We start from the raw sequence: 14,256 nt of genomic DNA on the forward strand, positions 1-14,256 counted from the left end.
TGGATCTAATGTGGATAAATGTTTGGTAATACGTTATTGTAGTATGTTCCAAAACCAATTGACATCTATACCATATATATCTGATATTTTCTTTTGCAAAATAAGGTCTAATCTAATTAATAGACAAAATGCCTGCATCAGAGGATCGCCTTGGAATTACACACGTTTAACATTACAAACAAATTTGAGATACCTAAATGTCATGATTTAATTGTTATATTTTTTTTTGCTCCAAATTTTTGATTTTTTTTAGAAAATGACTTAAAAAATTCTAACACACATACAGTAATTAAAATGATCCAGTATGTTGCAAAGTTTGTCAAATAACGTGGTTAATTTAATTTAGTTAACAGGTAATGTAAACGTATTGCTAAAAAGATACATTCCGTTCATTTTAAGTATTCTATTCATTAACACCAATACCTGCTGGCCTTTGTTCCTTATTTGTAATACTTTTAAGCAGACACCGCCTGTACCCTCAAAACAAAACACAAACTATCCTGTTGGACTTTATGCTAGAATGTGTTTGGAAGGTGTTGGCTGAAGCTGGGTATACATTAGACTATATGTGCACCCAGCGATGCAATGGTCCTCCCCCCCCCGCCACCCCCCCCCCCCCCCTGGTGGGCCAACATATCGGGCGGCCGGTACACATTAGACGATCCAGTGCCCGATACGTCGGCTGCTGCTGCATGGGGTCGTCAGCTGCATCGTTGGGGTGAGCTGCATGTAGGCATGACCTGACGATCAAACGGGAATGCACAATAGCTGACCTAGTGGGTACACACTAGGCGATTTTGACTATATGTCGTTCCGATCCATCAATCGGGCATATTGTCAGAGAAATTCTGTAATGTTTATCCATCTTTACATATAAAGCAGGCTCCCCAACAGTTCCCCAGGTATCGGAATTGAGAGCAGGCCCTTGCTGCATTCCTCCAGGTTTCTAGACCTCTGTTACAGCACTATGGGCCTGTTTCAGAGATGTACGTTAATGCGATCGCAGCTGCAAAATTATGCTAAGCATTCCAAAGCTTACCCGAGCATAGGGATGCCCACTGTTGCCTTCTCAACTGCATCCTACATCGTGTTCCAGGGTAAAAATCTGTAACATCGATGCACATCAACCCACCATGCAGCCTTTGCTGCTGATCTGACCTGTCTCAAATGGAATTGGTATGTAATCCCGGCAGTCTGGATGCCTCCTGTCAAAATGCAGAAAGCGGCATCCTGATGGTTGGTATCCCAACAGGGGTGAACCCTCCCTTCTTGTAGCCTAACCAACACCGCACCTTTACCCTCCCCCTTTAGTGCCGAACGCTAACCCTGCTATTCAATGGAGTTTAAACACACCTTTGTGTTTATAACCACCCCCGGTTACCTCATCCAAACTGACTCCCTGTCACTCACTTTGCAAAGGATCCTCTGTGGGCATAATCACAAAACAACTGCTGTGCGTGCGCAGTGGCAAACTATTACTTGATCTACATAAAAATCGCCATTGCATAGATCTCTCGATCAGGCCCTATATTTCTGCTGGGGGGGGGGACCACAGAATCAATATGTGCTCAAAGAATCTCTGCTCCATCCACTCATACCTGCTAAGCACTATTACAGTGGTTATAAAAGTTATTCACCCCTTGGGGCTTTTTTTTTTTTTCCACAGTTTGCTGTGTTACAACATGGAAACCATGATGGATTTAATAGAAATTTCTTCCCACTAATCAGTACAAAGAACTGGATGATATGACAATGAAAAACACATTTTAAACCATTTATTAGTCAAAAATAATTTGGAAGAATAAAAACTGACAATAAGTGATTATTCCCTCCTTTCTATATCCATACTAGATCCCCTTTGTAGTAACCACAGTTTATTGGAGTCCACCTGTGTGCAGTTGAAGTTTGTCATAGTATTGCTGCATAAATAAACCTGTCTCTGTGTGGAAATGTACTAACTACCTGGGGGTGTTCACATAGACTACAAATACAGTAGAGCTAAGAACATGCCATGCAGATCCAGGAAAAGGTCACTGAGAATTATGAGGTAAAGAGTACACAAATATTTCCAAGGTATTGTACACACCTAGATGCACAGGTGTGTACAATGCTATGACAAATCTATCATAAAACATTAAGAAAATATGGAACAACTGTGAATCTGCCTAGAACAGGTCAGCCTCCAAAAATGAGTGTCCAGAGGAGAAGATGCTATTGGCAATGCTATAGGAGTTTGTGACAGGGATGGGAATAATAATTGTGTGTGGCACAGTAGCATGTGCACTGGGATGTGTTAGACCGTGGCAAGAAGAAAGCCCTTGTTGCAACAAACTCACATCAAAAACTGGCTACAGTTTGCCCAAGAAAACATGGGAGACATGAGCATGTCCAGGAAGATTCTGTAGCCTGAGACAAATATTATCTCTTTAGTCACAATGCAATGCACTATGCTTGGCTTAACTTACAATGGACATCTCAGGATTAAGCTCCACCCCTCTCTGCAAAAAAAAAAAAAAAAAAAAAAAAGAGACCCACGATTCGGTTGGGATGTTTGGTGTGTGTTTTTTTTTGTTTGTTTTTACTATAGCAGCATTTACTGACCAGGTAACACAGATTTCTAGCACAGTACTTAAACTGCATCTTCCTCCCCAGAGTCACAATTTATATGCAACAGGTTTTATTATCTCAATGTCCCTTCCAAGTAATACACACACAGACAAGTACTGAACCTAGACCATCTCCTTTGGACCTGCAAGTGTCACTGCCCCCAGGACCAGGCCCGCCAAGAGCCGTGGCGGGCCCCGGTAATAGGGGGCGTGGCCTAATTGCGGGATGTGTGGCCACGCCCCCTTGCTGAGAAAAAAAAATTTGTGGCACCGCGCGCTGGGGAGGGGGAGCGCACTGAGCCCCCTCAGCCCGGCGCAAAGCCAGGGGGGGCGCGATCAGTGTGATCGCTCCCCCGCACAGGCATAGGAGACTGCTCGTGGCTGCTGCTCAGCAGCCACAGCAGTCTCCAACTGCAGCTCAGCACACGCTGTGTGCAGAGCTGCTGTGAGGGGGGGGAGCGGCACAGGGCCCCTCAGGAAGCCCGGGCCATCTGTACCCGCTCCCCCCCCCTCTCGGCGCCCCTGCCCAGGACTTAGGTCAGCCCCAGGGTGGGATAGAGCTGCAGCCTGATGCTAGGTGCCAGCAGTAGCAGCAAAGTTTTATTGATAGGTGCCCCCACACATTTGTTGCCCAGGGGCCCCCACAGACCTTAATCCTGCCGTCCGGAAGACTTAATGTTGCTTAGTTAGAAAAACTTTCAATGAAATTCATCAAGGTTCCATGTTGTTACACAGCAAAATGTGAAATAGCCCAAAGGAGTATATATATATATACACTTTTATAGTAGCTAAGGACCTTATTCGGAGGTGGATACAGTGTTGATGTCAGTTGAGCAATTATTTGCTATTGCGCATGCACAAAAAGTCAGAGAACCAGCTTTGGTGCATGTGTACCACTGAGTGTATGCAGAGACCGCTGTTGCGAAGGGAGCCGCTTGTAATAGAGCTGGTGGTGGACAGCCATGGACACTCCTGGGAGGGGGCTTGGAGTGAATGCAAATAAAATAAACATCTCATGGGACTATCAAGGGAGTATCACTGTCCATACATGTTGAAAGTGGGCATCTCAGGACTTTGAATCTCCAGCGCTCCCAAGTACGCAAGGAGAAGGCTGAGACTAGCATTTGCATATTTTGGCAGTAGCAAATTGTAAATAAATTGCAGCCCCGCATTCATTAACGTTCACCCCCGAATCAGCCCCTCAATGTCAAGTGGCGGGGCAATCATCTCCCTGACCACCAAACCTCCTAGGGTTATGGTAGAAGTCCAGCTGTACAATGTGGTTGATTGTGGCATGGATAAGATAATACTGGCAATGAGTATTTTGTGGCATATTTGGTGGGGCACGGCTGGTTATTATGTGTTTAAGGAGACAAAAGCCTTGAGTCTCAAAACTGTTACACTACTGTACCTAGTGTTTTATGCTGTCTTAGTCAGGCACTACATTTGTGGATCAATCCAAAACTGCCAGTCGTATAAATGGAACAAAAAACATGACAAGACATTAGTTTGTGTAAATATAGACTGTAGTTGATTTTTTTTCTATGCTAATGAAATTTGCCACAATAACTCTTCTACATAAACACAAGATTTACCAGCCAACTACAGGAAAAAATAAATCCGCATTAAATTCTTAGGTATATATCTAAAATGACATCTGGAATAATTATAAAAAAGTTGAAAATATAATTTGCTTCTTTAACTCCATGTCTGTCATGTATCTTCAGATACTTAAACAATGACTTACATCAGTGATTCCCAACTCCAATCCTCAAGAACCCCTGACAAGTAATGTTTCCAGGACTTCTGTCTGTGGAAACAGGAGGGACGATTATTGAATATTCCCTCAGGTGATTAGCATGTGCCAATCCCAACAATTCTGAGCATTGGTTTTGTTTTCTACAGGACATTTATAGCACTTTCAGACAGAAAATTGCAAATAACCCGGCTTTTACGTGCCAGTTTTTTTTTTTTGCCATTTTCTGTCTGATACCCCTTTCACAAAGGAAAATGAAAATCCTGGGTAATTCACTTTTACCCGGTAATTTGCAGAACAACCCAGGTTTTCTCCCAGCATGAAAGGGTCAACCCGGGACTTATTTCCCGGGTCTATGACCCTGCAAAAAGCCAAGGTCGGGGACCTGGGAATTTAGTCCCAGCATGACCCTTTCACACAGGGAAAACTCCCGGGTTGTTCTGCAAATTACCGGGTAAAAGTGAATTATCCGGGATTTTCATTTTCAGTGTGAAAGAGGTATAAGGAGTTTCTTTAGCTTTATGAAACTATTCATCACATTACACAATTGCCGGAAAAACTTTAGCAGCTAATTAATACCCTGTTTACACCAGAGCAAAAACCCGGGTTATTGCCGGGTCGAAGCGCAGGGTAACCGGTGTCTGAAGCCGGGTCCGAACCGGTATGAAAAGCAGTATAATGGTGAGAACACACGGTCAGATGAACGATTTTAGACTATTAAAATGAATGGAATCGTCCAAATCTGACTACAAACACATGAGATATCGTTATCTGACATGCGGGAACGCGCATCGTTCATCGTTGCAGGCTCACATGTCAGATTTTCTTTCAGATTTGAACGATTTTTAAAATAGTTATCGCTCAGATCGGACAGAAACTCTGACCGTGTGTTTGCACCATAACAGACTTCGAAAGGACTGTGCAACACCATACAGCTTGTAATCATTGAGGATCACACTGTGACTGGAGATCATCTGGTGATTCTCTTGATGTCTGCTTCATATATTGGATAGGTGTTTTTTGAGAACATCTTGAGCACGGTTAATGATTTGATTGAGTGCATTACTCACCCCGCAAAATACAGTAGATTAATTTACCTGTGCATGATTAAATCCAGTAAACATGAGCTATTGGGGGTGCCTGAGGATTGGAGTTGAGAACCACAGACCTACAGAATTCTTTAACAATAAGTTTAAATTTCCAAAATTAAGATGCAGTTAATCAATAACCCCCCCACACTTATTTACTGTCATCATCATCTGCTGCAATTTCCAACATCAATGATCAGCCCGTGATAGTCATGAAATGTAGATGAGAACTGAAATATATTTGGGGACCACACATGCAATAATTTGTGTGCAAGTTATCTATAATATCCAAATTGGTCATCGTAATCCATTCTAGGGAGCAGATTTGCTAAGGCACGATTATTGGCAGCTTTGACCAACAGTTTTAAAATGGCAATAGAAATAAATAATAAACCAAGCTTGTTTAGTAATTATCTCTGTCATTTTAAAACTATCAGTCAAAGCCACTGATGTTCTGTGACTTTAGTAAAACACGGCTTAGTAAATCTATCTGTAGTAAAAAAAAAAGCAGCGTTTGGCGAAAAGTGTTCACAGGTGCGAACTTTTCACACAAAAATGCGTATTGTGCAATTCTATTCCCGAAGTTTTCGCACATGTGAATTCTCCATAGACAAAAAACGGCGAACTGCTTTCACCATCTCAGAGCAGGTGAAAAAATTAGCAAAATCCCTGTTTTTGATTAAAAACTCACCCTGCATCTCACCTCTCTGTGCTCATTGCAGCCCTATTGATTCACTCCCCTCCTCTTAAAACTCATGAGCTTTCTTTTCATCATACATTAACTATTACAACCTCATCGTGTCACCATAAAAAACTTTTACACACCTCCTACAACTACATTTACTTCTCTCTCCTTCTGCTTTTATTAGCTAGTAACATATCACCAAATCTAGGCCCCACACACATAGATCTGATTTACTATGGAATAAAAATCCTGCAAACCTCATACACATCATGTGTCTCCCATCACCCTCCACTCACTAAATGTGCCTTATGGAATCCACACTCTGTCACAACTCACTGTTATTTTCAACAACTGACCACCTCTCCACAACAACTACAGTCACCAATTTCTACATTCACTTCTCCTGAGACTACTGTTTCATACCTTAACCAAAATCTTTAAATAGCCTTGATGAAGTGGCTCCAGCTACCCATCAAACTTCACATAAACTGATATGACAACCATGGCTTTCCACAGTAACAAAACACCTACAAAAACTCTTCCATCAAGTAGAATGTCAGTGGTGTAAATCTCTTACTCCAAATGACTTCTTCACATACTGTATAGTAGGAATCCAACCATCTCTCATCCCAGAGGCGTCTTAAGAGAAGAGGGGGCCTGTGTGCATTCCCCGTGCCAGGCCCCCCTCCTCTCACTAGAGTGTGCCCAGAGTCTACTGCGCATGCACAGAATGCCGGAAAAGTGGCTGCGGCGGCCATTTTCTGGTGTTCTGTGCAGCGCTGACACCCGACGTGGGACCATGGAAAGGTGAGTTTCACATAATATGGGTGCAGGGTGTGCGGTGCTGGGCCCCTCTGGACCCGGGGACCTGTGTGCACCGCACATACTGCACCCATTATAGATACGCCCGTCTCATCCTAACCCTCTGTCCCATGCTCATTGCCTACCCCATCTGTGTCATCCCTGTCTGTCTGCCCCTCCCCCTTAGAATGTAAGCTCTCACGAGCAGGGTCCTCTTCCCTCATGTGCTTTTCCTTCCTTTGCTTATATTGTTAACTACTCTATACTCCTTACAACAGCACCTAACCCTTCAATTTTGCCATCCTGCTACTGTAGCAGCAGTGCTTATATATCCTGTACTTGTCCTGCAATGTCTTGTACTGTATTTCACTGTTTTCTTGCTCTGTTCAACTGTTTATGTACTTTGTTAGGCGCTGCGGAACCCTTGTGGTGCCATATAAATAAAGGATAATAATAATAGTACTTCCTACCAAAATAGTGCCATAACCTCACCTAGATATGCAGAGGCGTTTACGATCTGCCAAAGAAAAGGATTCTGCTACCAGAGAGATAGTCAGATATGCAATATAGTAGTCCTAGAGGAAATCCCTCTATAAGAGAACGAATATGAGAGAGAGACCGAGAACGAGAACTAGTCTGTGTCATTAAAAAGCTGGCATTACTCCAAATACTGCTACTGAGAACCAGTTAAAATGTGGGCAGTCTCATCAACAATCCCATAACATCTCATGGCAAAGGTTTTTTAGACAACAATAATCGCTCAATGCTTACTATAAATCACAAGACTATACCCCCAGCATACTCAAGATAATACATTTTATAAATAGTTATTTCTAATTAATTAGTTCCAGAGTTAAGTTGGCATAAATTATCATTTTGTTTAAGTCAATAAGATGCAGTTATTACTGAAGATGATGTATGTTATAAAGGGCTTACAAATACAGACATTCCATCTCATGATTTAAAATAGAAGTATTAAATAAGGTGAGTTCCATACATTCTGCCTGCAGCTCATTTAGCAAAAAATATAAATAACATGTAAATGAAGTGTATTATCCCTGCCATGGAAGCTCGTGGTTTTCGTGTTATGTAAGGACAGGGGATTGTCAATGACAGCATAAAAGTTACAAAAATATAGACAATCACCATCATAAATGCCTGGCCATTCTATAGCTTTTCTAAGCATTAGTACATCTGGAAATTTGCTTTAAAAAAAATAAACAGAATAACATCTTCATAGCGAAAGTAAGAAGCTATACAGCATATGTTGTGTCTGCATAAAACCTCTCTATGTTACAGTATATAATCTATATGACATACATCTATCCTTTGCATATATCAAATGTAGCCCACATCAGGCAGTATGAATATCTTTTTCACACTGCACTTCTGTAGCAAAGACACAAGCTTCATTTGTCTACAGACAAGCAGAAAAATACATTTACTATGGTTTATCTTGGTGTTATAAAGACAGAATTCCCTGAAGAATTTACAGTACTCCACCATATCATGATAAAAAAGCACACTTGCTATACTATAAACAAATATAAGCACTGAGATTTAATAATGTGAACATGTTTTTCAAATAAAGAAAATCTAGGTATGTAACTTTTACCAGGATAAATATTTCCAATGGGTTCCAGCTCAGGTTTGTATGAGAAAGCAGTGATTCATTTTATTTATTACCAGTTATTTATATAGCACACATTTCTATAACTCCAGTGGTGCTTACAATCTATATTCCCTACCACATGTACACACACTAGGGTTAGTTTTTGGTCAGAAGCCAAATAACCTTCCGGTATGTTTTTGGGATTGTGGGAAGAAACCCACACACACACACATGGGGAGAACATACTAACTCCACACAGATAGGGCCTTGGTGGGAATTGAACCCAAGACCTCAGTGCTGTGAGGAAATCATGCTAATCACTACGCCATCCGTGCATGGTTTGCCTGTATTATTGTGCATAGCCCATCACTACCTCCCAGAATGCCCCTTTTATGTATGACAAACCAGCATCTTCATGGTCAAAAGCAGGGCCAGATTAACAATGGAGCAGGTGGAACCACAGCTCCAGGCCTCCACTTAAAAATAGGCCCAGTATGTTCTGTAGTATGGTATATTTTTTTTTCCTCACAAAATTCTGCCATTTTTCTACTTTTATGTATTTAGAGAGACAATGGGGCTGATAGTGTAGCGGGTGTAGTTGCCCACATTGTACTGGCCACACCTCCTCCACTGCGCACATGTGGCCCTTAATCTAGCCCTGGTTAAAAGGGTAAAGGTTACTGGAGAAGGGCATGGCTGATAAATAGTAGAATTGATGTATTTTAAAATGTTGGTATGCATGAAATTGTATGCAGAAACATCATGTATTACGGGGAGATCAAGCACTACCAAACTGACTGCTGTGATGGTTTATTAGAGATAGTTCTAGAATGACAGATTTTAAATCAACTGTCTCCATCATCAAGAGGTTTGTGGCCAAATAATATTTCAGCATCAATTAACCAAATGGGCATTTTGCCTACTAAAATCACTTAACACAAAAGGAAAGCATAGACCTTCCCTTAAGGGATTTAGCTGAGATCCCAACACACAGAATTCAGACAGGGTTGAGAATACCAACACCAGCATCCCAGCCCCTGCAATCTCGGTGGGTAAGTATAAGGGTGAGGCTGTGGGGAGAGGGGGGGGGGTCAGGGTTAGGCTGCGGGAAAGTAGGGGTAGTTACCTGCAGGCGTCGGGATTGTGACTGCTGGGATGCTGCTGTCGGTATTCTGATTAGGTCTACCATTAAACTGCATGGTGGTTTGGTATCTTGCCATGGAAGTTTTATGGCTTTTCTGTAAGGGACTTTTAATGTATGTGCTATTTTATTTAAGGGTGTCACTACCTGGTTAAGTCCATCCCTGCGAGCATCCACAAGAAAAGGGTCATGTGATCAGAAGCCTCTCTTAGCCCTGCACTATGCCAGCCTATTGCACTGTGTGCCAAGTCATGTTGGATAACATGCTGCTCTCAATTCCATCATGATATAGGTTTTTACGAAAACAATCAGCAATTGCGTGCAGATAAATATTTTAAATGTGCAAAATGCAGGGACATTTGTTGTTTCTGTACAAGAAAAAAAATAAAGCACAAAGACATAAAACCAATGTTTATTTTAGTAAAATAATAATAAAAAATGTATCTATATTTATATATATTGAGGAGAAGATTTAAATGACTGTGGACATTAAAATGTCAACTGTCACCAAGGTATAATAACATCTCTGTTTAAAACAAGAAAAAATAGGATGCAGGAACAGGATAGGCAGATATCCACAAAACTTTCATCAGGCTAAAAATAACATTCAGCTCTGCCACTTTAACCTCTAGATCCCCAAGCACAACAATGTTGCAGTGCAAGGCCTTCAATAGACTAAATGTATGTAAGTAACAATCTGGAAGCATTGACATCTTCTGCTACAATATGCCAACTTTCTTTTCAGATGACAATCCACCATGTATAAAAAGAATGATAAGCATTTGCAATTATATAGCATTGTGGTCTTCGGCAAATGGATTCTGGGTCAACAGTTCACTTTAAAATATCTAATTTTTACATCTTTATTTTCTTCTTTAGATCTTTTTGCCATATGTTGTCCGATAGAAAATATCCAGTGGGTAGTACATCATAAAAGATATTTACACACTTTTCACAGTAACTGAAAGTCATGTAATGTCATCCTCTTCTGAGCAGTAATCACGACCCTTAAAAACAAATAAAACAGTAGCTAACTGTTCAATATACAATTTATATAAAAAGATGCAATGCATGATGAAATATGGCAAACAGAGTTATGGTAGACTTACCTAGATAACTCCTTTTCTTCGAGGTCCATAGGGTCCACAGGGATACCATGGGGATATTGTGGTTGGAGAGATCCAGGCACCAAACAGTTAAAGCTTCAGCTCCCAGGATGCCTCAAGTCCTCCTCCATATATACCCCTCCCCTAGCCACAGGCATTCAGTTTTGTTAACAAGCCTCAAGGCAGGAGAAGGAAGAGCAATCGTACACCAGAAACACTCTTACACAAGATGAGGGAATCTGTGACCGAAATAAAAAATTACCCATGCAGTCAGGTGCATCAGGGTGGGTGTCCTGTGGACCCTATGGACCTCGAAGAAAAGGAGTTATCTAGGTAAGTCTACCATAACTCTAATTTTCTTCTTCAGGGTCCATAGGGATCCACAGGAATACCATGGGGGTGTCCTAAAGCAGTTTCCCTAGGGTGGGGGACGCTCCTGAGCAGAAAGGAGAACTTGTCACTCAAAGGAAGCATCCTGGGAAAAGGAAGCATCCTGAAAGGCAAAAGTATCAAAGGCATAGAACCCAAGAAAAGCATGGACAGAAGACCATGTTGCTGCCTTGCACAATTGTTCAGCAGAGGCACCATGACTAAATGCCCACGATGGCCCTACAGGATGTGCTGTCACCATGCTTGGGACACGGAGATCAGCCAGTGTGTACACCTGAGAGATAGTCATGCGTAGCCATCTCGCCAGAGTCTGCTTGTTAGCTGGCCATCCTCATTTGTGAAAACCATATAATACAAAAAGAGAATTTAATTTTCTAATAGAGTTTGTACGCTCCACCTAAATACGGAGAGCACAAACTACATCCAGGGAGGCTTCACCTACAGAAAGATCTGGAGCCTGAAAAGCTGGAACTACAATTTCATAATTCACATTAAAACGGGACACTACCTTAGGAAGGTAACCCTCCCTTGTACGAAGAACAGCTTTATCCTGGTGAAAAGTCAAAAATGGGAAGCGACAAGAAAGCACTGCCAATTCAGATACTCTGCATGCAGAAGAGATTGCGAGAAGAAAAAGTGTCTTCGCTGTCAACCATTTCCAGGGGTTAAAATGGGGAAGCTTGTAACCTCTTAAGAACCAACGACAAATCCCACGGTGCTCCTGGAGGAACAAAAGGAGGATGAACTCGCAGAAGTCCCTGAAAAAAACTAATTCTCATATCTGGTAATGTGGCAATCTTCCTCTGGAACCATACTGGCAGTGCAAAAACCTGCACTTTCAAAGTGGCCAGGCGGAGACCACAGTCTAAACCCACCTGGAGAAAAGCCAGTAACCTGGAAATCCTGAACACCTTAGAATCATACTTTCTGTGGGCACACCACTGAGCAAAAGAATGCCAAACTGTGTAATAGATGCGGGCAGAGGCAGGCTTTCGTGTCCTAAGCATCGTCTGAATTACAGAACTGGAAAAAGCTTTTGCTCTTAAGATAGAAGATTCAAGAGCCACACCGTCAAAGCCAGGCGAGTTAAGTCCGGATGCTGGCAGGGATTCTGCATTAGCAGATCCTGCCATAGAGGAAGAGGATACGGACTGTCTATGGATAGATTCTGTATGTCAGTGAACCAGTCACGTCCATCTTCCTGATTGAATTTCTTGAGAACTCTTGGGAGAAGGAAAATCGGAGGAAAGAGATACGCCAGCTTGAAGTCCCATCTTACTGCAAATGCATCCACAAAGACTGCTAAGGGGTCTTTGGACCTAGACTCGTACCTGGGGACCTTGTAGAGACCACTCTCCAGCATCTATGTCCTGGCGTCTTAGGAAGTCTGCTTCCCAATTGAGTACTCCCGGTATGAATATTGCCGAGATGGCCAGAAGATGACGTTCTGCCCAAATCAGAATCCGTGTCACTTCCTTCATAGCTGCATAACTTCTTGTGCCTCCCTGATGATTGAGGTAGGCCACAGTAGTCGCGTTGTCGGACTGGATCTGAACCGGTCTGCCTGCAGCAGGTCCTGTGCCATGACAAGTGCTTTGTATACTGCTCGCAGTTCCAGAATGTTTACGGGCAGATGAATTTCTTGATTTGTCCAACTTCCCTAAAAGGTGTGATGATTGATCTCTGCCTCCCCATCCACGAAGACTGGCGTCCATGGTGAGAAGCACCCAATTTGGATTCCATAATGGGCGTCCTTTGTTAGCCACCACAGGAGGGAGAATCTCTGGAGTGAGAAGGATCCTTTGGGACCTTATTAGATGATACTATCCTTTCCACCTGGAGAAGATCAATTTTTCTAGTGGCCTGGAATGGAACTGGGCATAACCCACCATGTTGAAGGTGGAAACCATTGATCCCAGGACTTGCATCGCTAACAGAATGGATTTCTTCCAATTTATGATCCAGCCGTGCTTTTGTAGGCAGGCTATGGTCAGTTGAAGATGGTTTGCAAAACCATCGGAGTCTGTGCCAATATCAAAAGATTGTCCGGATATGGTAGTATTCTGACTCCTTGACGCCTGAGACAGGCCATCATGACCGACATTATTTTGGTGATAGTAGATAGTCCAAAGGGTAGTGCCTGAAATTGGTAATGTTGATGAAGGACAGCAAACTGTAAGAATTGTTGGTGGGATGGCATAATAGAAACATGCAGATATGCATCCTGAATGTCCAGGGAAACCAAATAATCCCCATGCTCCATTGCCAAAATAATTCACCGGAGAGTTTCCATACAAAACTTGGGTACATAGATAAAACTGTTGAGGGTTTTTAGATTCAGAATAGGGCTATGAGACCCATTTGGTTTCTGAATCAAGAATAGATTGGAATAATAACCCCTTCCCTGTTGTGACACAGGAATTGGGATAATTACCCCCGCTTGCAGCAGGGAGTGAATGGCTTCCTGAAAGGCCAAAGCCTTGACAGCATCTGATGGAGGACCTGTGCAAAAAAAATTCTGGGGATGATGCCTCCGAAAAGTGAGGGCATACCCTTGAGAGACCACTTCTTGGACCCAGGCATCTGTTGTTGTCTGATGCCAGTAATTCGCAAACTGAAGCAGTCAGGAGGAGGCCTGCCCCATCAGGTCGAAGGTTTGTCGTCCGGATTAGAAGTTGGACGTCTAGCCGCTCCAGACCTCTTAGTTTGTCACCTTGTAGACCTGTGAAAACTAGACTGTTTAGATGAAGACTGTTCCCTTGCTTATCCCTGAGGACGGAAGGACCGAAAAGAAACCTGCCTAGTCTTTATTGTAGCCGTAGATGGCAAACCTGCTGACTTCGAAGCCGCCAGAGTAGCTATTATTTTATCTAACTCTGCTCCAAAAAGTACTTTCCCATAGAAAGGTAAGACTTCCAGAGCCTTCTTTGATCCTATATCAACTTTCCAGGATCTTAACCAAAGGGCCCTGCGTGCCACTAGTGAAGCTGCTGATGCCTTAGAAGATAAAATTCCAGCATCTACTGCAGCTCCTCCCAGATAGGAAGCCGCTTACCATATATGGGAGATAT

The 14,256-nt window shown here is 42.5% G+C and overlaps 1 protein-coding gene across 3 annotated transcripts in view; it reads right to left on the bottom strand.

The window, feature by feature from the left end:
• Window positions 1–10,085: 10,085 nt before the first annotated feature.
• The window catches only part of CUNH1orf21 (chromosome unknown C1orf21 homolog), a 180,791-nt gene continuing 176,620 nt past the window's right edge, over window positions 10,086–14,256 (bottom strand). For all 3 annotated transcript variants that reach the window (XM_088453918.1, XM_088453919.1, XM_088453920.1), the window contains exon 6: window positions 10,086–10,696. In XM_088453918.1, the coding sequence (XP_088310044.1) occupies window positions 10,658–10,696 (39 nt within the window). In that variant the 3' untranslated portion in view covers window positions 10,086–10,657. The remainder of the gene's footprint in view (window positions 10,697–14,256) is intronic.

This window comes from Taudactylus pleione, unplaced genomic scaffold (genome assembly GCF_031769625.1).
Source record: "Taudactylus pleione unplaced genomic scaffold, aTauple2 ptg000602l, whole genome shotgun sequence".
NCBI classification, from domain to species: Eukaryota; Metazoa; Chordata; class Amphibia; order Anura; family Myobatrachidae; genus Taudactylus; species Taudactylus pleione.